Here is a 20,909-nt window from a genome sequence, read left to right on the forward strand (position 1 = left end):
TGAGGAAATAATAGCGACCTTGAAAATTTACCCTCTCTCTGTCTTGTGCAACCTGATGTAATGCAGATTGAATGTGTCTTCCCCCGTTTCTCTGAGTCAGGATTGGGGGAACTGGAGACTGTTTATGTCTTCTAAAAGGTGGGGAGGTGACCTGGAGGGCTGATCCCCTTGCTATCCCCTCCTTGTCCTCCCCTTGCCCCATTCCTTGGGTTCTTTGTCCAGGCAGGCCAGACTCAGCTGAGTGACCCTTGAATGAGCCGCATTACTGACCTTTGGTGAATCAATGCCAGGAATTTGGTGTGTGTAGTTGAAGTGGGCCGCAGATCTAGGCCAAAGTGATGTTTTACACTGGAGGGCTCTGTTAACACCATGTACCTGAAACTAGGGAGAAAGTAAGGTATAAGGATCCCCAAAATAAGAGTCCAAACAGCTGGCTGACAGCCCTTGGCTGTGTGACTGTGAGCGAGTGCCTTAATCTTTTCTGGCATTTGTTTTTTCTTCTGTAAAATGAGGTACTAATTGCTGCCACACCTAACACACAGGGTTCTTATGAGAGTCACACTTGAGCAAATGTACAACGTGTGATGAAAGTACATGGCGGGGATTCCTGGGTGGCCCAGAGGTTTAGCGCCTGCCTTTGGCCCAGGTTGTGATCCTGGAGGCCCAGGATCGAGTCCCACATCAGGATCCCTGCATGGAGCCTGCTTCTCCCTCTGCCTTTGTCTCTGCCTCTCTCTTTCTCATAAATAAATAAAATATTTTTTTAAAAAAAGTACATGGCTCTCCTCACAGGGTGGTTGTGAGGCTCACCCAAGCAGTTAACTCAATGACCAGCACATAATAGACAATAAAGCATTGTAAATAATTCTCTTTGTTGCTCATCAGAATTCTACATATGCAAATGTGACCTTAGACCACAGAGCCATATAAAATGTAAATTCTTATTTTCATTTTTATTATCTGTGGTTATACTGCCACATGTTCAGCCCAGGGAAATACTTCCCATTCAGGTGATTTTAGTAATCCCCCACCATCTTCCCTGTATTTGCAACTCCTCAATTCAGCCCGACACAGTCTCTTCCTCAAACATCATAATCATCTCATTGTTTCTCTTAAAGAACAATGTCTTTTTTTTTTTTTTAGATTTTATTTATTTATTCATAAGAGACACAGAAAGAAGGCAGAGACATAGGGAGAGGGAGAAGCAGACTCTTCGCAAGGAGCCTGATGTGGGACTCGATCCCGGGACCCAGGGATCACGACCTGAGCCAAAGGCAGACAGTCAACTGCTGAGGCACCCAGAAGTCCCAACAAATAATGTCTTTTATGGGCATATGACCTCAACACCCTCTGGGTTGGTCTTTGATGCAAACCCCCTTCTCTGCTGTAGGGATCAGCTGTCTCTTCCCCATACTTCTGCTTATCCCTTGAGCTATCACTGCCGGGTAGTCTTGTCTTTACTCTCATCTTTTCTCAGGCTCAACCTTTCACAGGCTATACCAGCTCCTTCCTTAAGGAGACTTCCTCTGGTTTACCTACTTCACAGATCCCTCATTTTGTATGGGCTCAGTTTATGTTCTATGATTTTGCTTTTGCCTACCCATGACTTTTTAGCATGCTTTGAGCCATGTGGCACAGACTAGGTCTTTGGTTACTTTTGAATTCCTGGCTGGCACCTAATGGGGCATGGAGACAACATCTGAGGAGGTTATCCTTAACTGTGAGACTCTCACCTCATTGTCTCCATTTTAGGCCTCTCCTTAGCAGCAGAAGTTCCTTGAGGAGCAGTGCCACCTTTCCATGAAGCATCTTATGTCAGGTGTCAAGGTGGGTCCCTACCTCCCACATACCCAGGGAAAGCTTTAAGTTGGTGCCTGCAAATGGTTAACCCTGCATGACTCACAACTGTCTTACTCAAGCATAATTGCTTTTGTTTTCTAATTTGGCAGGGACCTTGAAACCAAAAGAAACCCATGCAAGGGGTCTGTTAGAGCCTCGGTCAGTGTCTCTTCAGCAAACTGAGATTTTTCTCCTAGTTTGGTTTTCTGTGTATATCTATAGACAGATGCCCAGGCTGGGTTCCCCTTTCCTGCACCTACCTCTCCATACTCTGGTTTGGTCTATACCTCCCTGGGAAAAAGCAGTCCTAAGCTCCATGTGCAGATTTGCTCTCAAGTTTCTCTTCCCCTCTTTGATTTCTGTTCACTTGGCATTTGTGTGTGCACTTGACACTTGGTACAGATATAGGATAAGTAGGAAACTTTCTTCTCTGTAGAGTCTTACAAGCTGGTGGAACTTCCTCCTGCACTGGTAAGAGGCTTCTAAAGAGGGACCCTGGATTCCTGCTCTCCTCTCTGTTCCTCTAAACTTTTTGGCTTAAGGACCACTTTGAGAATATTTTGAAAGCTATGGATTCTCTCCCCAGAAAAGGTGCACATATATCCAATAGTTTGCATAAAGCTCCAGGGGGTTTATGGACCCCATGAAGCCCATCCATAAACCTATAGGCCCTGGGATAAAGAACACTTCTGGTCTTAAAAAAGAAATTAACAAGGATGAGAAGAGGGAAAAAAATCTCCTCAAAACAACCTAAAAATGGAACACAAATAGGTGAATGAACCTAACTATATTTCAAATAAATAACATTACCTTACTGAAGGGAGAGTAAACAAACAAACAAAAACTAATGAATATTGAATTCTAGTTGAAGGAGTTTTTCCTATAGTGGCATGGGTAACAATCTTAAAATGTTTTTTTTTGTGTGTGTGTGTGTGCTGCAGAACTGAGCAAATGAATAAATATACTGAAGATAATGGGAGCCAGTTCTTGCTGTTGGAGAAGAGAGTTACAAATATAAAGAGAAGGAAGACTAAAATCAAACTTACAGTATTGAATTAAAATGGGAGGTATCTATGTGAGTTCATGGTTGTGTGTATGTACAGATATAGAAGTAAGTTATTTATATAGATATAGATATTTATACTTATATTTCTTTGTTCTGTCTGCTAAAAAGACATAGAAGTGGACACCCAGTAGCACTGATCACACCTGGCATCTAGATCTTGGTTTCTAAATACCTTTCTCCACTAAAAAACCAGGACTCTATGGAAAAATGGCTGGTTCCAGGGCTCAGAAAAGGAAAAACAAGATGAACCTAAACTATCATGTTGTTCCAGAAATCAAAAAGGAAAATATAGTGGCTAAAAATATAGTGGCAAGGGATCCCTGGGTGGCGCAGCGGTTTGGCGCCTGCCTTTGGCCCAGGGCGCGATCCTGGAGACCCGGGATCGAATCCCATGTCGGGTTCCCGGTGCATGGAGCCTGCTTCTCCCTCTGCCTGTGTCTCTGCCTCTCTCTCTCTCTCTGTGTGTGACTATCATAAATAAATAAAAATAAAAAAACTTTAAAAAAATATATAGTGGCAATATATCAAAAGGACAACGGAGTCAGAAGAGGTTCCCACTGGTCAAATCTGGGGCAATTTGAACATTGAATAATAATAGTAGCATTCCCACAGAACATTCATAGAATAAAATAAGAATCTATCAACTCATAATACCCAGAATATATAAAGAATGTATACAACTCAACACCCAAAAAATAAATAATCCAATTTGAAAATGGGCAGAACACACAGACATTCTCCAAAGAAGACATGCAGGTCAACAGACACATGAAAAGATGCTCAACATCGCTCATCATCAGGGAAATGCAAATCAAAACTACAATGAGCTACCACCTCACAGCTGTCAGAATGGCTAGAATCAACAACACAAGAAATAACAAGTGTTCGTGAGGAGAAAAAGGAACAGTTGTGCACTGTTTGTGGGAATGCAAACTGATGCAGCCACTATAGAAAACATTATGGAGTTTCCTCAAAAAGTTAAAAATAGAACTGCCCTATGATTCAGTCATCACACTACTGGGTATTTATCCCCCCAAAATACAATAAGAGTAATTCAAAGGGATACGTGCATCCCTATGTTTACTGCAGTATTATTTACAATAGCCAAGTTTTGGAAGTAGCCCAAGTGTCCATCAATAGATGAAGATAAAGAAGATGTGATACACACACATACACACCATGGAATATTATTTAGCCACAAAAGAATGAAATTTTGCCATTTTCAACAACATAGGTGAAGCTAAAGAGTATAATGCTAAGCAAGATAAATCAGAGAAAGACAAATACCATATGATTGCACTCATATGTGGAATTTAAGAAACAAAACAAGGGAAAAGAAAAGAGAGACACACACACACAAACCAAGAAACATACTCAACTATAGTAGAGTCTGATGGCTACTAGAGGGGAGATGGGGGCACTGAGTGAAGTGGGTGGAGAGGATTAAGAGTACACTTATTGCAATGATCAGTAGTATATATAAGTATATAGAATTATTGAATCACTGTATTTTACACCTGAAACTAATATAACATTGTATGTTAACTAAACTAGAATTAAAATGGAAAATTAAAAAAAAAAAAGAATCTATGAACTCGTACTAATATAAATAATAAATAAGAAGGGAGAATGCTCTCATAGGAGAATATCAACAAATAAATGTAGAAGGAATAATGAAGTTAGAATATCATCATTGTACAACCATTAGTAATAATTGACATAGACAAGAATCATCAGTAGATGCTACAACTTGGAAGTTTGATGAAAAACAGGATATTTACATAAACTGAAAACACCCCTCTACAAATTACTTATTAGCTACAAAGGGAAAATTAGTAATTCCATCATGGGCTAACCTGGTGAACACAACCATAAACAATGAGTCAGTTAATGATACCAATAAAGAGATAAACTGACCTCATGTGCCTCCTGATATGATGCCCTGGGAAGGACTCAGTATCATTTCTATGGCGCATCTGCCAAAACTGAAGCTAATCATGAGGAACCATCATACAAACCAAATTGAAGTCCATTCAATAGAAGAAGTAACCTGCGATCAAAATTTTTTAAAAACCTAGTTCATGAAATTAATAAAAAGCTGAGGACCTGATCTATATTAAAGAAGACTTAAAGAGATATGAATATGTAGTAAGTGCAATGTGTGAATCTGGATTGGACGCTGGATCAGAGTGGGGGAATAGCTATGAAGAAGGACAGTGTTGGACCAGTTGGTGAAATTTGCATACAAACTATGGATCAGATAATAATTTGGTGCCAATGTTACATACACACACATACATATACATACGTGTGTACATATGTATTTCTACACATACACATTCTCTTGGGCACAAGCTGAAGCTGCAGCTCACAGGTGGAATTTCTTCTTCAGGCAAACTTCAGTTCTGCTCTTAAGACCTTTCAACTGATTGAATGAGGCCCATCCAGATTATCTAGGATAATCTTCCTTACTTAAAATAAACTGGTGATATCCACAAATACCATCACAGCAACGTTGAGATTAGTACTTGACCAAAAAACTGAAGACTCTAGTGTTGCCACATAGTCACCAAAAAATGACCATCACATAGGCCCAGCATCTACCCCGGGGCCCCTGCCTGTTCAATCCATGTTTGTGGAGTGAAATGGCTCATTCCTAACCTCAGCACCATTTCCCCAGGCAAACCTCAGTGTCTGACCACCACGATATACTCATTCTACTGTCAGCAGGTGGTTATCAAGCACGGTGCAGGGGATGGTACCAAAGAGGCACGATTCTACAGATCCCCCAGTCTAGGGAGACGAAACACAGCCAGATGAGTGCAAGACAACCTACAGGTACATTCCCACATGATGCCATCAAGTCCCTTTCGTCTTCTTGCAACTGCCTTTCCCAGGTTTCTGTTTCCTAGGTGATGACAGCCCCTGGGCTGGAGTTCCTTTCTCTAGCTTGCTCCCCATCCAGGTTGTCCTGTGTCTGGGCATGTTTCCTCAGACATGACTTTGGTCATCTCCTCCCTGCTTAAGAACCACAAGAGCTCCTCCTTAGCCACTGAAGTCCAGTCTAAATACCTCTGTCTGGCTTGCTGGCTCTCCATAATCTGACCCTACCTGAGGGCCACAACAGCTTTTTTTTCATATTTCTAAAGGATTGGGAGAGAAAAGAAGAAGTAGTCTGATTCCGTGCTGCTCCAGCAGGCAGGAGATCGTAGGTGGGAGCTATGGGGTGACCTAGGTGCCTCAACAGAAAATAGTATTCTCCTTTGTTTTTAGTGTGTGAATGTGGGTTGCAGGGGTGGGGGTGTGGGGTAAAGGTGGTGTGTGTAGAGCTCCGATGATACATAGAATATCGTGTGCAGCACCCACAGGACTTCTCCACTTACCAGTCTCAGGTGGCAGGAAGTCACAAAATACTGCAGGAAGTCTGAACATCAATTGTGTGAGGTTTCTGATAGTTTAGACAGACTATTGTTTACCAAGCCTCCTAAATCAATGAGGGGAGGCAATAGGAGGAATATTTTAGATTCTCAAGAAAATGCATGTTTGTTTTGAATGCCTCATGTTTGTGCGGTACGCTTGTGTTACACAGATAGGCAGGAGGCAAATTCTTTAAATCCCTGTTGGCCATGGTCAGGTATTTGAAGCTGGGCAGGGACATGATCCTAGAATGGAAGCAGGAGACTGTGAAGAATGAACTTTCTGACAGCAGTGAACTTGTCATGTCATGGATGGCCTCGAGCAGCGGGGAGCTCCTGGACACAGAAATGGGGGTGGGGAACCCCCTCTCAGGGAAGCTGCAGAGTGAAGTGAGGCTCCAGGAGACATGCTGAGCAAGATGACTTCCAAGAGCCCTTACCCTGCCCTGCCTCCTCCCCTCCCACCCCAGATCCCCAGCCAGGATTTCCTCAGTGTCTGCCGAGAGGTGGCGCCAAGCTGACGCCCCACTCAGAGCCCTCTGCACACCAACCTGCTCTCCTTTTTGTCATTCAGATTCCACCTACCCACAGCAATGTTCTTGATAATAAATTATTACAAGGCTGCAACAAATGACTGACAGAAAGAGCTATTGTACATTCACTTAATGGAATGTTGTGTAGCTATTTATGCTGAAGTGGTAAAGACTTAATAATGTCAAAAGATGGGCATCATATACTATTATGTGAAAGAAGCTGGTTACAGTTTGACCTGAATTTTGAATATTAACAAAATGCATAGAAAAATCCTGGATGGGACGCCTGGCTGACTTAGTTGGGTAAGTGTCTGCCTTCGGCTCGGGTCATGATCCGGGATCCTGGGATCGAACCACCCCACCCCCCTGAAGCCTGCTTCTCCCTCTCCCTCTACCTACCACTCCCCCTGCTTGTGCTATCCTCTCTGTCAAATAAATAAATAAAATATTAAAAATAAATAAATAACAATTACTGGATGATGTGTACATCAAAATGTCATATTCTCTGACATTCTTCTTCAGGCAAACTTCAGTTCTGCTCTTAAGACCTTTCAACTGATTGAATGAGGCCCACCCAGATTGGGTGGTATTCTCTTTTTATCTATTTTTATAAATTTTGTAAAATCAGCATGTTCTGACTTTTATTGGCTTTTACAAAAAATTTTTTAAAAACTCTCTTCATCAAAGTAACCTCTTTCCCATTAACTCTGACCTACACTTATCTTTCCTGTCTCTAAATCTTCTTGTCGGTGCTGTACAACCCACTACATGGCTGTATTCTTTCTTAGTGTTATTACAAGATTGTTGTATTCATGTTAGTCTTGTCTCTACCATTAAGAAAAGTTTTCTCTGGCTAAACTGTGACTTTTCTTGCTTTGGCATGGAGACATGCTTTGGCATGATTTCTTGCAAGGCTTAGCACTATTCTGGAATTGACCACTTGATAGTGGCTTGGTCCTGGATCCTCATGGTGCCTCCTCAAGGGCTGGATCCTCAAGCCCTCTCAAGGGCTTCCCAGAGAGGCCCTGGACCTGGGAATGCTCCCAAACGCCCACAGTTCTCCTGGGGATGGAAGTGAAGCTTGGTTCCCAGCCCAGGTATTCAGGAACCGAGATTGTTCAACCCTATCCCACTACTCTGTCTCTATCTGCTCTAGTGATTGGACAAAGAGACCTGCAGAAACCTAAGGCCCTGTCTGAATTTCAAATCAGCTGTCCTCTAGCAGCTAGGGCACAATTAGAGGTTGGAAGGTAACTTTTGCATTCTTTTCTCATTGTTTGTGAAGGACGTTAGAGCTGAGAGAATCTTTAGTGACTATCATTCTTTCAGAAGTTACCCCATATCCTAGTCTTGAAAAATAGCCCATTGCCACAGTGTCTACTGTGGTCTGGATACCATGCCAGACAGTGGCTTTGTCCAGCAGACTGCAGAGACGAGGTCTGGAGAGGCATCCCTTTGTTCTCACGCCTCGTCTGTGCTGGGAGGCAGTGACTCCCTTACATTTTTACCAGCAAACCCTGTGAAATGGCCTCTGCAATGATTTCATTATGCTCTTTCTACTCCCTAGGCGATTCATACTCCAGGGGCTACCATTTAGCTATTAACATCTCTCTTTTCCATCACTAAACCGGAGGGGCAGCATAGCTTACTTAAATAAGGCTTAGAACAAGAGACCCTGCTGTTTCCTTGACGGTTTTTTTTCAAGTGTATTCAGACCCAATTCTCCACAGATACTTGAAGGGCTGTCAGGTGGAAGAGGGACGGGATGTATTCTGTAACGGATTTCTATTGCTCCTACAACCCTAACAGCGCCAGTCTGGCACTTTGTCTCCCTTGCCACAGTCCTGGTCCAGACCACCATGCAGCCTTGCCTGCATGACCAGGACAGCCTCTCAACAGGTCTGCCTGCCTGTCCAGTCTTGCTCCTTTAATCCTTTCTCAGAGAGCCTAAATGAGCTGTTTAAGTTGTAAATCTGATCACACCACACCTCTGCTTAAAACCCTGTAATGCCTCTGTATTGCCTTCAGGATAAACTCTAAACTCCTTAGCAGTGCTTTTAAGACTCAGCCCCTGCTTTGCTGTATGCCTTGCCCAGATTGTGAGCCCTACCAGGTCCCTTGCACACCGAACCCTGAACACTTCTTATTCTCTTACCTCTCTCTCTTCTAGGTCTTTGCCTAGAACATTTCCCCTCCTCTCTTCACCTAATTTGCCTTGCAGGTGTCACTTCAGATGTCACTTCCTCCAGAAGCCACCCCCAGTCACCCAAGGCCAGGCTGGGTATAATTATGCATGTTTTTGTCATTTTATCTTGTAGGTGCCTGTTTACACTGGCCTTCCTCTCCAGACAATAAGCTCCTTGAGGACTGGGATGGTTTATCATCATAATCCCAACACCAGTGTCTGACACAGAGGCACTCAGCAGTTACTGAGTGAATGAATGAATGACAGATGACATAATAAGGATGATAATGGTTGTTCTTGGAGGTAGATTTCTACTCTGTATACTAAATAACTTGTTAGTAACTGGTGATATCTAAACAAAGGAACAGACTAACCCACAAAGTATAGTGAAAGCCCCATCCCTGCTAGTTTCCTGACAGAGTTTAAGTAGTTGTTAGGAGGGAACTTCTTCAGGAGGCAGGTTGGAGTATGTGCCCTCTGCTCATTTCTGATCTGCAGGAAGGCACAATTAGATTCACTTCTGGGAGCAAAAGATCTGGGTGGGGGTTTCAGTTCTGTACTTGCTGTGAGAACTTGAGCAAGGGGCACCCTCTCTGAGCTCTCTTTACCTGTAAAACAGAGATGATGCCTACTTCAGATTTTGTGAGAACCTAATGAAGTTGCGTATGGTAAAGTACTTTGTAAAAGCCGTATGGCCAAATGAAAGATATCTTTATTTACCACGTCACCTTTAGGTCTTCCAGCTTCACTGAATAACTCTTGTTCTGCAACTACATTAGGAAACAAAGTGCCACGTGGGAAGTTTTCCTTTGGCAGGCAGAGCTGAGAGAGCAGAGATCTACTTCTTCGGTGCCACTCCATGGTCCCATGGAAAAGGCAACAGTGGGGATCAAGAATGCCTGCGTAGCTAGGATCTGTCAGAGGTCATTGCTCCTGCCATCAGGGAGATTCCTTGGAGCCTATTACTAAGATAAAGGGAATAGAGCTCCAAAGTTTTACGTCACTGTGAAAATCAGCAAAAACCCAAACAATGGACACACTTGATAAACCTTCCCTTTGGGCCCCTCGATTTAAGCTTAAAGTCAAGAATGGTTGACAGCATTCCATCTCCCCTTTGGCAAAACAAACCCAATGAAACCATTTAATGTAAAGGCTTTTTATTAGGAACCACAGGAATGAGCTGCTTATTCCTCTATAACAGTCTAGAGCAGGTCATCAGGCCCAGGATGGAGAGGTTATCAAAGGTGCTGTGCTGTGCTTTGTTGCACTTGCTTAGGGCCTGGAAGGAAAGATGGCGACAACAGAGGTTGGCAGGAACTGGTGTTAGCCAAGACACCAACAGCCTGGGGAGAACCCTCTACCTTCCTTCCAACTCCACTCAAGGCTGGAGCATGCCAGGAGACAGAGCACGTGGCTGGAGCAGGCAGGCCGCAGCAGTGTTGAGCCCCTGGCCGCATTCTCTGCTACTTCACTTCACTTGCCTGCTCTCCACTCTTCTTGCCGTTTGGTGATTAGGTATTTGAAGAATTCATACACAGACCATGCGATGGCCGTGGAGGGGATCTGGTAAATCACTCTGGCCTGTACCCCTCGGAAGTAGGCGGTCACCCCACCTACTTGATATACCGTCCTGAAGGCACTAGCCATGCCTGTGATATGTCCTGTGATGTTTGAGTTCAAAGCCAGGGATTCCTGGGTGTTGAGCAGTGTTTTGCAAACGTCCAGTGGGGTTGTGGCAGCGGCAGCTACAGCTCCCGCACAGGCTCCAGAGAGAACGTGGGAGCTGGGGTTGTACCGTCTCTGGGGGTTAAAGTGCTCTTGCAGGAATTCATAGGTCATGAAGTGAATGGCTTGGAAGGGAACATTCATGGTTAGCTGCGTGGTGTAACTACGATAAAAGGCGCCGGCCCCTTCATTTTGCCACACTGCCCGTACACAGTCTGTCACCCGGTGGTATGGTGAGTTGTACATCTGCATCCTCTGCTTGACCACTGGTGGTACCATCAACAAGAAGAAAGGAAATGATGGCAGCAATCAACCGGCGAGCAAGATTATCCAGATTCAGAGTCCCAAGTCAGCGAGTCAGCCATTGGAATAGAGAGAGAGAAAAAAAAAAAAAATACAAGTGAACTATCAGTCTAATACGTTAACATTTCCCTTTTTTGAGAGGGGATAGAAGGTTGATAAGGGGCCAAAAAATAATAGACTCACTTCTAGTAGGATTTCTTTAAAACCAACCAGTGAGGGATGCCTGGGTGGCTCAGTTGGCTGGGAGTCTGCCTTGGGCTCAGGTTATGATCTCAGGGTCCTGGGATCAGAGCCCCACATAGGCCTCCCTGCTCGGTGGGAAGTCCGCTTCTCCCTTTCCCTTTGCCCCTCCCCCTGCTTGTGCTCACTCTTGCTCTCTTTCTCTCAAATAAAAGCTTTAAAAAAAACAAACCAACCAATGAACACACAGAATATATGTAGGATTTAGAGACTCCAGAGAGTTTACTTGAAAAAAGTACCTACCTCTTATTATAATCTTACCCTTTCACAAAACCCAAGACAAGAAATGATTCAGGGGCAGTGAACATAATGATGAACAGATAGCCCTAATAATCTCAATCCTCAGGTATACAGAGCACCAAACGCTCACAACATGAAGATGATTAATCCTCCTACAGGAGAAGAGCTACCACAACGAAAACAAAATTCTTAACCAAGAAGACTGTGGCTTTAGTTTCTAAACATCTACTTCCTCAAGTAGATACTGTGATTCGAGTCCTGGATCTTCAGCTTAGGTCTGGCCCTTTCCACATCATGGCCTTGCCTAGATAGGTAAAGAACTGCAACTTGAAGAACATGGCAACCATGCTCTCCCTCCATATTTGCTTGGGTACCTCATTTTCTACCTGAAAAGCCAAGATCCAAGCAGCCATGCAGGAACTGAGCTCTACAATTTATCCTTTCATTCCTATTTCAACCATCTTTATTCCAACAAGAAAGGCAGGATTTTTAAATGTTAAAATCCATCTTCACTTCTTTGAAGAAAAGTGAAATAATCTGTTAAATTTTCAGATGAGATTAAATCTACTACAGAGAGGACTTCCAAGAAGGCCCAGGAATAGGCGAGGTAGAGCCACACCTTTTTTCAGAGAAGCCCCAAAGACATATTAAGTCTCCCTGAATTTGCTTCCTAAGGGGCTCCTCCTCAGTACTGACAACATAGAGGGAGCGCACTCTACTGGTAAGACACGGTACCCACCAAAACCAACCCAGTGCTCTCTGGCTTTCTTCAGCAAACCAGAAATCAAGGAAAAGCCCAGAGATGCAGATGCAGCTGCCCACAGAAGGGAAGGCAGCAGAATCATTACCTTCTGCTGGATTCATGGCTGCATCATGCAGTAATGTTGCTACACACCCGGCTGCACCTGCAAAGGAGAAAACAACTGCCACATGTAAGGCCAGGAGAGGTCAAGCCATTCACTGAGGCCCCAGGGAGAAGCGGGGCAGGGCTAAGCCACAGGAGGGAGAGGGAATCTAAGAGCCAGTTCCAAAGATGGGAACCTACTGCTCCTATACCCCTGTTCTGAGAAATGAAGATATATGTACCCACTAACTTAGTAAAATCACCAGTCTACATTCCATATGTATAATAGGGAGGCCAGAAATAGCCAAGTTTTATACAGCCAGATTTTATACAGTTCTGAGTATAAATGAAGTTTACACCCCAGACAGGAAGCAGACCCACTGTGGCCAAGGGATGCCAGCACCAGCTGCCTCCGGTGGAGGGAGAACATGAGGGGCATGTAGTCAGATTTGCATCACAGCATCTCATCTTCCATCCTGCTGCACCTATGCTGCACAGTCCTTCCCCAAACTCTAACATCTGTCTATCTAGGCCTTTCCTTCAGGTCCTGAAAGGCCATATCCCTCACCATTCCTCTCCACTCTCAATTTGGGTTTCAATCCTCAAGTACCAGGCTGCTGTCCCTTCCTTTACTTCCACATAACCTCCAACCCTCTGGTTTCTCTACGGAAGTCCCTTGGCCCCACTGCAATTCACTTGTTGAGGCTTGGTCATATCCTCAACAACACAAACTGCCTCTGGTCAGTTAGGATCCTGAAAAATGAGGCAAAGATCTGGGGTTCCATTAATGTCTTCCTTGGGCAGCTGGGTCACCTCTTATTCTGCCCTGAGGGACAGGACACCACCCAACTATCAAGAAATACACAGCTGGGGGGGGGGGGTAGTTTTGTGTGTCTCCACATTACCAGGGCATTAGTAGTTGATGCAGGGAGATGAAAAGAGTCGAGCTGGTAGGTAAGGAAAGATACTGTAACACTTTGTTGAGGTGCCCCCAAGAAAGGGGTGGGTTGAAGTAGCCCGTTGTCTGAGAACATCAGGTTTGGAAGTCCCTCCCCTATAATCTGGCCTACCCCAGCCCAGAGCTTCAGCTCCAAACCATGCTGAGACTGGAAAGCATTGACAGCAGCAAAGCCCAGAGAGTTGAGAAAGTGGGGGAACCAGCACAGGAAGGCTCAATACCGTTGGCAATATGGCTATTGCCCCCAGGATGGATTACATCACTCAATGTCTTTTTTAACTTTTCATAGCAGGCAAAATAGAGGGCATGGGCAGGCCCTGCGCCTGTTGCTGTGACGTTCAGCCCCCGCATAGGCCTCCACAGGCCCTCCGTTCGTATAATCCTCCAGAGTGCCTCCAACACGTTTCGATAGCGGGCAGCTGGGTCAGGCTGTAGGCTTTGCATCCGGGTCTGGAATTACAGAAAGAAGTGCAGCGTCAGCAATGCCAACTTCTCATTCAACTTCCCAACTTCAACACTAAGGCTGTGGGTACTTCTATGTGGAATCGGGCCAACGTGCAGGAGTGCTCCCTGGTATCCAATTTTACTTGCTTCCAAATCTGTGTCTAGTCTTTCCACAGCTTGGACCTTTCTTTTGCTAGTCATCTATCAGGGGAACACTGTTCTTGTGAATAGGATATTCTGAGAATATCACTGCTTGGGAAGGATCCTTGAACTCCGAAATGATTCATAGCCCCAGCAACAAATGTCAAGCCTGTGTTTCAGAAGTTGCATTTGTACCGTAATAAACTCAGGCCAAGAGTTCTTTGCAAATGGATTCTACAGTCAACTATTTACTGTCTACAACATACTTTATGCATTATTTCTGAAGATTGATCCTAGGCCTGCTTCCTGACCACACACTACACTAATGAGATAACAGCTCATCCTTTGTTATATCCTTGATGATTATCTGAGTTTCCCGGATTATTTGGCATTGGCAGCTGGGCCTGTAGGTTAAACTCTTGGCAGAGATAGCATTTGTAATCAATGCTGCTCTAATTTCCTGGGAAAGAGCATTTACCTTGAAACCATGAAGGATGGAAAGCAACCTAGACTCTAAAACTGAAGGAATTTTCATATTTCTAATATAAACTGAATGAACCCTCAAATTGGCATCATTAATATTAGTCTTCATGAAACATAAACCTTGGAATTTCCAGAGAATTCAATGACTGGTACAGAATACATGGTGGACACTTTGTATGATGTTCCTGGACAAAGTTGGATTGAAATTTGGAAAATTAATCTTTTCGAAACATTCCCCAAATCATGGACCCTCAGAAGACGGGTGGGTCTCCTAACGAAAATCCTGTCTGTTTGATCCATCTTAAGATTAAAGCAGTATGGAGACTAACAATATAAAATCAATGTCTAGTGGCTGGAATAGAGTAAGCACTTAAGATTTGTTTGTTGAATGAATTAAAGAACAAATGAATCTTAGCTGTCTGCACCAGTTCACAAAGTAAAAAGTAGGCTATTAGTCGGTAGGGGCAACTAATGCCCAAGTATAGTTTAAATTCCTACTTCATTCCAATTACTGATTCAGTTTGAATTTAAAAGCTTAAACTTTCCTTTTGGCCATCTGGAATCTAAGACTATTGCCTCTTCTCAAGAGCACAGGAGGAAAAAAACTAACCAGATTAACAGGTCCTAGTTAGCTGCAAGCCATACACATTCCTCTAAAGTTATTTTCTCCTGCTCACTACCAACAAAGAACTGGAAGCTTAAAAGCTTAATTACTGTAAGTTCAGTCAGAAATACTGTATCACTTATTACAGTTTGACACATTCGTTCTACTTCTCAAAAAAAAAAAAAAAAAACCACCCCATAAATTTCTGATAAAGGATATGCTTACGAATCTTTCATATCACCCAGGAGTATAGAATCCATTATTCAGTCACTACAGGTCTTTGCTGGCTATGGCTGCTAGTAAAGATAAACTGGGCCTGGTAGCTTTACAATTATTTGTTTCCATAGGTTTGTTCGAAACTAATCTCATATAAGGAGAATGTTCAGAAGTTGCATTGCTTTGCTGAAGTAAGTGGCATTATTTAGGCAACCAGGCTTCAAAGGCCTGGCCTCAGAGACCTGGAACCTTTCACTGCCAAGAGAAACCTGGACTGAAAGTTACTTTGAACGTTTTATACACACCTCTAAATCTAACTCACAGTTCTACCTCTACCCTTATGGAAAGGACCCAGGCATAAGCTATGCCAAATATAAAAATGAATATGGCTTTGAAGAAAAGCCAAATGAACGAATAGGGAGATAAGTGGCTTGGTAAATGGCAAGCCATATTTGACTCAGAAAGCCTGAGTATGAGCCCCTGCTTTGCTAGATGTGTAGTTTTGAAACCTGAGTTTCAGTGCTGTCATCTAAAACATGAGATTAAGAATGGCTCATGGGGCTGTTGCAGGGATTCAAAGAGGGCATGTAAAAGCCATTGGTAATTTATGAAGCACTAGAAATATAAGGCTTTTTATTGTATTCAAACAAGAGTCTTGGAAATATTTGTTTATATCTTAGAATTTATAGATCATGGCAGCATTGTGTCTTGTTTACATCATTTCACAGGTGTGCGTGGGCAACTAACTGGATCTTTACCACTAGTAAATCAAGTTTAATTTTTAATTTTTTGTTTTTACTTTATAGTTTCTCTGTGGCTATAATGATTTTTATGTTCAGCTATTAATCTGAAGGTCATGTTTAGGAATGAGCACTATCGTAAAAGGCTGTGCTTTGCTTGGCTCTGGAAATCTATTTCTGGGAGGCTGTATGGAAGGCTAAGAGTCAGACTGGGTTCAAATAATGACTGTGCCACTTGCTTCCTTTTCTTTATCTGTAAAATAATGAAAATGGTATATACTTCATGAAATTGCTTCTCAAGGATTAAATGAATAAATATATGTCAAGGCACATCAGTTAGTGCTTGGCAGTAAGAACAATTACCATTTATTGAATAATAATTATTATTATTAGATACAAGAAAGTAAAATAAGCCAATGTTTCCATTTCCTAACCTTTCATTGGTGAATGTGTATAGATAACCATTTACCTCTGGAGTTTGGAAAAGATTTATTTCCCTTTGCCCTTTCTCTCTTTATTATGTAAGTAGATTATTTATGTCACCATTATGGAGCCAAAAAGTAGCACCTTGGTGACAGGTGGGTACTTAGATGATTTTGAGAAGAGTTCTAACTACTTTGGTTGTCGAGCCTATCCCTATAGATAAAGTCTGGTATTTGCCTCTGAGAATGAGAAAAGGAAAACTGGAATATATTTGGGCTCCCAAACCTCCCTATTATGTCCATGTAAATAGTTGGCTGAGTAACTATGGCCTAGAGAGATTATGCTAGGTTCCTCCCAAGGATATTTTAAATCAACTTGACCCTGATAAGTGGCTGGGGTGCACAGGCTTGCATGCCAAGAGGCAATGTCAACTTTCATTTGCAAACACCGTGGTTACTGTTGAGGCTCCAACACAGATACCTGCCTCTAGTCTTAGGGACCGTTGGGCTGCTCTTCTTCTCCACCATCATTTATGGTAAAAGAGGAACTGGGAAGCCCTGGGACAAGTGAACTGGTAAGTCCTTACAGAAGGATGAGATTTGAGTTTTACTTTTCCTGTCTGCATAACAATGTCTATCAAGCTACTGACACTAAATCCTACTGGTCTCACCTAGTTGTTCCCTCTAGTCACTTAAATCCTAGCATTAATGGCAAATGAAAATGATTCTTCTAAAATGAGCTTCTGTATCTTTGAAGACTCTTGAGCATTTTTTCCCTCCAGATCAAATAATTATTTAATATAGGGCTTTGAGCCATGACTGTAATGTTGTATGACTAATTTTTTTAAAACAAACATTTCAAAGTTTATGTAAATGAATAAGAACTGTTCTTGAAAACAGTTACCTTGGCAGGCTAGAAGTAACTTATTCCAGCAATGCTGTGATTATGCAAAATATTTCTGGAACTCCTCTTTCAGAAGTGTTCCCTCAATGGGTTTGTCAGCCTCAAGAATAAGTCAGTCCCCCTGCTTCCTGGTCCTACCTTCTCTTAGACTCCAATCAGTATTACCCATTTTGATCTTCTACCTTATCTGTCATTTTTTTTATTCCGAATGGTCTGTTACTAAAAAAAAAAAAAAAAAATAGAAAGAAAGAAAAAAGAAAAGAAACTATTTTGTCACAGGGCAAAGATTTGCCCTCTACAAGAACATGCACCAAAATATTCTAGAGCCATTTCTAACAGAGAGATCTATAAAATATTTTGCAGCAGCATAACATTATGTAAAGATATGGAATAAGGAGATTGCCTCCCAAGGTAATAGGACAACACTTAAGTTGACAAGTTACAGTAAGTAATATCTCTAAGCTGGTCACATTATTACATTGTATTTTGCAAGCCATTAAATAATTGTCATTGCTTTCCTTGATCTAGTTTTCATTTAAACATAGCACCCGAGACTCTGCTCTCTACTCACGGTCTAAGTATCGTGAAGTTAGTTTAATTTGCAGTTAGGTCATTTTCATTTTTGGATATATACCATTAACAACTCACAGTCATTCAACCTAGACTTTATTACATAAATGTCTGAATCTTTCTTTTTTATTTGTACTTATCCACTTTACATTTTAATACTGCTAGAGCATTAACCATTGCCTTACTTCTCTCACACAGATTTTACTGCTTATTTCTATTTCTCTCAATTGACAAGGGTATGTAAAATTCTAACATCTATTTTAACCAAGTGCATTTACCAGTTTCAATAGGTGTGGCGGTTGGTAGGAGTTGCTTTGCACTGTGCTAGAAAGCTATCAACTCAATGTCATTCACAAAGCTTAATGAGCACTTTCCTCGTTTCCTTTTCCACACTAATGAAAACGTGTGAGAGTGCCAGAACCACGGAGAAGCAGTATTGAGTTGTATTTCCCAACTCAATACTCTCTCCTTTTGAACCTGTAACATTTTCCTAATTTGAGAAGAAAACACATGTCAAGGAGCTGCGAGGATACTATTACTCCTAACATGTAAAGGAAGCATCAGTCTCTGTCAATTCATTTATTTCAACAGTCCCCTTGAATTTACTTTTCATTCAACCTAGTCCTTGCTTTTAGGGGTTGGAACCTTTGCTAGAGCACAAGAATGAGAACTATAAAGAACAATCCGTTCCGTCTTCACCTAGCTTTCTTCAGAGGCACCTGACTTCTTTACCCACTAATCAGTCTGCTTGGTTGGGGTTGCAATTAGTTTTTACTTTCACAGGAATCCAACCTTCATGTTGACCCTGTTTCATTTTCTTCACTCGTACATCTACTCTTCAATATCATCATGCTTCCCTTCTAGGCAGCTTTCCCCTTTTTGTCAACTTTAGGTGGCTAAAGAAATAACACTGTCAGGTCTGTCTCTCGTTTGGGGGGCTGATGTGCTCCCTGCACATACGAAATCCTAATCCCAGCTTAGTTTTTATGTTCAGGAAATAGGTGGAGTATCATGCTTGCTGCAGAGAAACCGAAACCTTTTCCTGAACGTGGTCTTTCCCAAATTGTTTCCAGCTTGGAACTATGAATTCTGACTGAACAATGATTCCTAGTCACTCATAGGTTAGGAGAGAGATTTCAGATTTCGGTACCTGCCCCATCACTTTTAAGGGAAGACACAGTAAGAAGCTGGTAAAAGCACTCGCCCAGAGAACATCTCAAGCCGTTACGATCCTATGCAGGGTCTGATTCACTCCAGTTGGCTTCACCTTAATCAAATTAGTAGCACTTACCTGTTCCATCCCATCCCACCCTATTCCTGTTTAGTCCCAGCTAGGATCCAGGGCTTTGGCTGACAGATTTTCTTTCCACAGTCCCGATTCAGAGCTCACTGACGGTTAGAAATGGGTCCTGGTTCCTGGCTGGGTTCAATTCCCAGCCGGGACCTTGCTTGCATGAAGTATCGGTCGATTCGTGTGGTGATGGCAGGAGCCAGGAAGAAACCCATGTCGGCTCCGGCTGCCGGCCGGGATCCTGGCTCCGGACAGGACCCAGGGGTCGGGTCAGCCCCAGGTCGGATTCGGAGCCGGTCCAGGTCTCACCTTGACGCAGTCGATGGGATACATCACGCAGTGCTCCAGGATCCCTGCCACGGCGCCCGCCACCATGTGCGTGGTGACAGTGGCTCCAGCCGGCAGCGCCTCGTAGTCCGGGCCGGAGTCCGGATCCTGCCGTACTGGGGGCCTGCAGGCCCCGGCCTCCCCGCCGCCGGCCCCCCGGCCCACGCCCCGCTGCAGCCACCCGTCCAGCAGCGCCGACTCCCCGGGGCTCCGCCCCGGCCCAGCCGCCGGCCCCCCCGCCACACCGCCAGCACCCCGCCCCTCCAACTCCATCCACCCGGGCCAGCTGCGGCGCCCACCCTCGCCGCCGCTGCCGCCACCGCCCCCCGGCCCCGTGGTGTCCGCCTCAGGCGCGGCCCAGAGAGCCCGGGGCCTCCGGCTCCCGCTTGGCCCGCGGACACGCCCCTCAGCCAGCCATTGGTGCAGCCGCCAAGTTAGCCCCGCCCCCTTGCTTACGAAGGAAAAATAGGTCTGTGGTATTGGAGAAGTTGCCTGTCACTCCTCCGCCCTGCTGCGTTGCCGCGGCTTAGGTCCCACCCCTTCCCCTTTGATCTTGGAAGCTTCTTGTTTATTGGCCATTGATTGGCCAACATCTAAGGACGACCCGCCCACCGACTTTTCTGGAGGGCGGGAGAAACTTTAGGGCTGAACTTTGATAGGCTCAACCACTCTTGATATTTTGACCGCGACCATTGGTCCTCACCACGTCGGGATCCGATTGGCTACGGGGAGAGAGCGAAGAGCCCAGGGGCGAGAGAGACCGGATTTGGGGCCCAGACTGGCTGCCGGGGAGCCTGTGGGTGCTGCACGCCGGCTCCTCTCGTGGAGGGGGTGGGGCGGTGCCAGGCCCTCAAGGTCAAACCGCTGCAGTCAGCCGTTAGGACCTGCGTTCGAGCGCCGGCCCCGGCCCGAGTTCTGTTCCCGCGGGATCTCGGGCTGGCGTGAGGTGGGGCCCGCTTGGGTCGGGTATCCCCTGGCGCGGCCCGCGGGCCTGTCCGGGAAACTGTTGCGACACGCGGGCGGAGGCCCGTAGCCGGCGGCTGGATCCGGCGTTCTGTCCCCTCCTCCCCCCGGGCCGCGCGCGAGCCGCCTCCCGAGGGCCCGAGAGCTGGAGGCCGGACGGAGATGTCGAAACCGGGCGGCGGGATTCGGAGGCGACAGGTGGAGAGGCCGGCCCGGAAGCAGCTGCCCAAGCAGCGCGGCGAGGGTGGCGACTGCGGAGAAGCTCGGCCCTCCGGCTTTCCCCTGCTGGCGCGCTGACCGTCTCCCCTGCCGCGTGGTGGCTGCCGCTGGCGGGAAGCCCGCAGTGCGTCCGGGCGGCTCGCCGGAGTTTGAGAGGGGAGGGGCACTCGCTGGTTAAGGCGCGACGCCGGCGGTGCCCAGCCGCGAGCACCGCCTCCGCCTCCGGCGCCGGGACG

At 44.7% G+C, this 20,909-nt stretch overlaps 1 protein-coding gene across 2 annotated transcripts; it reads right to left on the reverse strand.

The window, feature by feature from the left end:
- Positions 1-10,179: 10,179 nt before the first annotated feature.
- On the reverse strand, positions 10,180-19,869 carry SLC25A28 (solute carrier family 25 member 28). 2 transcript variants are annotated; one of them, XM_025991829.2, is made up of 4 exons: positions 19,474-19,869; positions 13,571-13,799; positions 12,396-12,452; positions 10,180-11,030 (listed from the first exon to the last, which is right to left on the reverse strand). In XM_025991829.2, the coding sequence occupies exons 1-4, from the start codon at positions 19,762-19,764 to the stop codon at positions 10,513-10,515; spliced, it is 1,095 nt and encodes a 364-aa protein (XP_025847614.2). In that variant the 5' UTR covers positions 19,765-19,869; the 3' UTR covers positions 10,180-10,512. The 2 variants fall into 2 exon arrangements, with proteins under 2 accessions (XP_025847614.2, XP_025847622.2); XM_025991837.2 differs by having other exon boundaries at positions 19,165-19,617.
- Between the last annotated feature and the right edge of the window lie 1,040 nt (positions 19,870-20,909).

The sequence above is a fragment of the Vulpes vulpes genome, chromosome 15 (genome assembly GCF_048418805.1).
Source record: "Vulpes vulpes isolate BD-2025 chromosome 15, VulVul3, whole genome shotgun sequence".
Classification (NCBI taxonomy): domain Eukaryota; kingdom Metazoa; phylum Chordata; class Mammalia; order Carnivora; family Canidae; genus Vulpes; species Vulpes vulpes.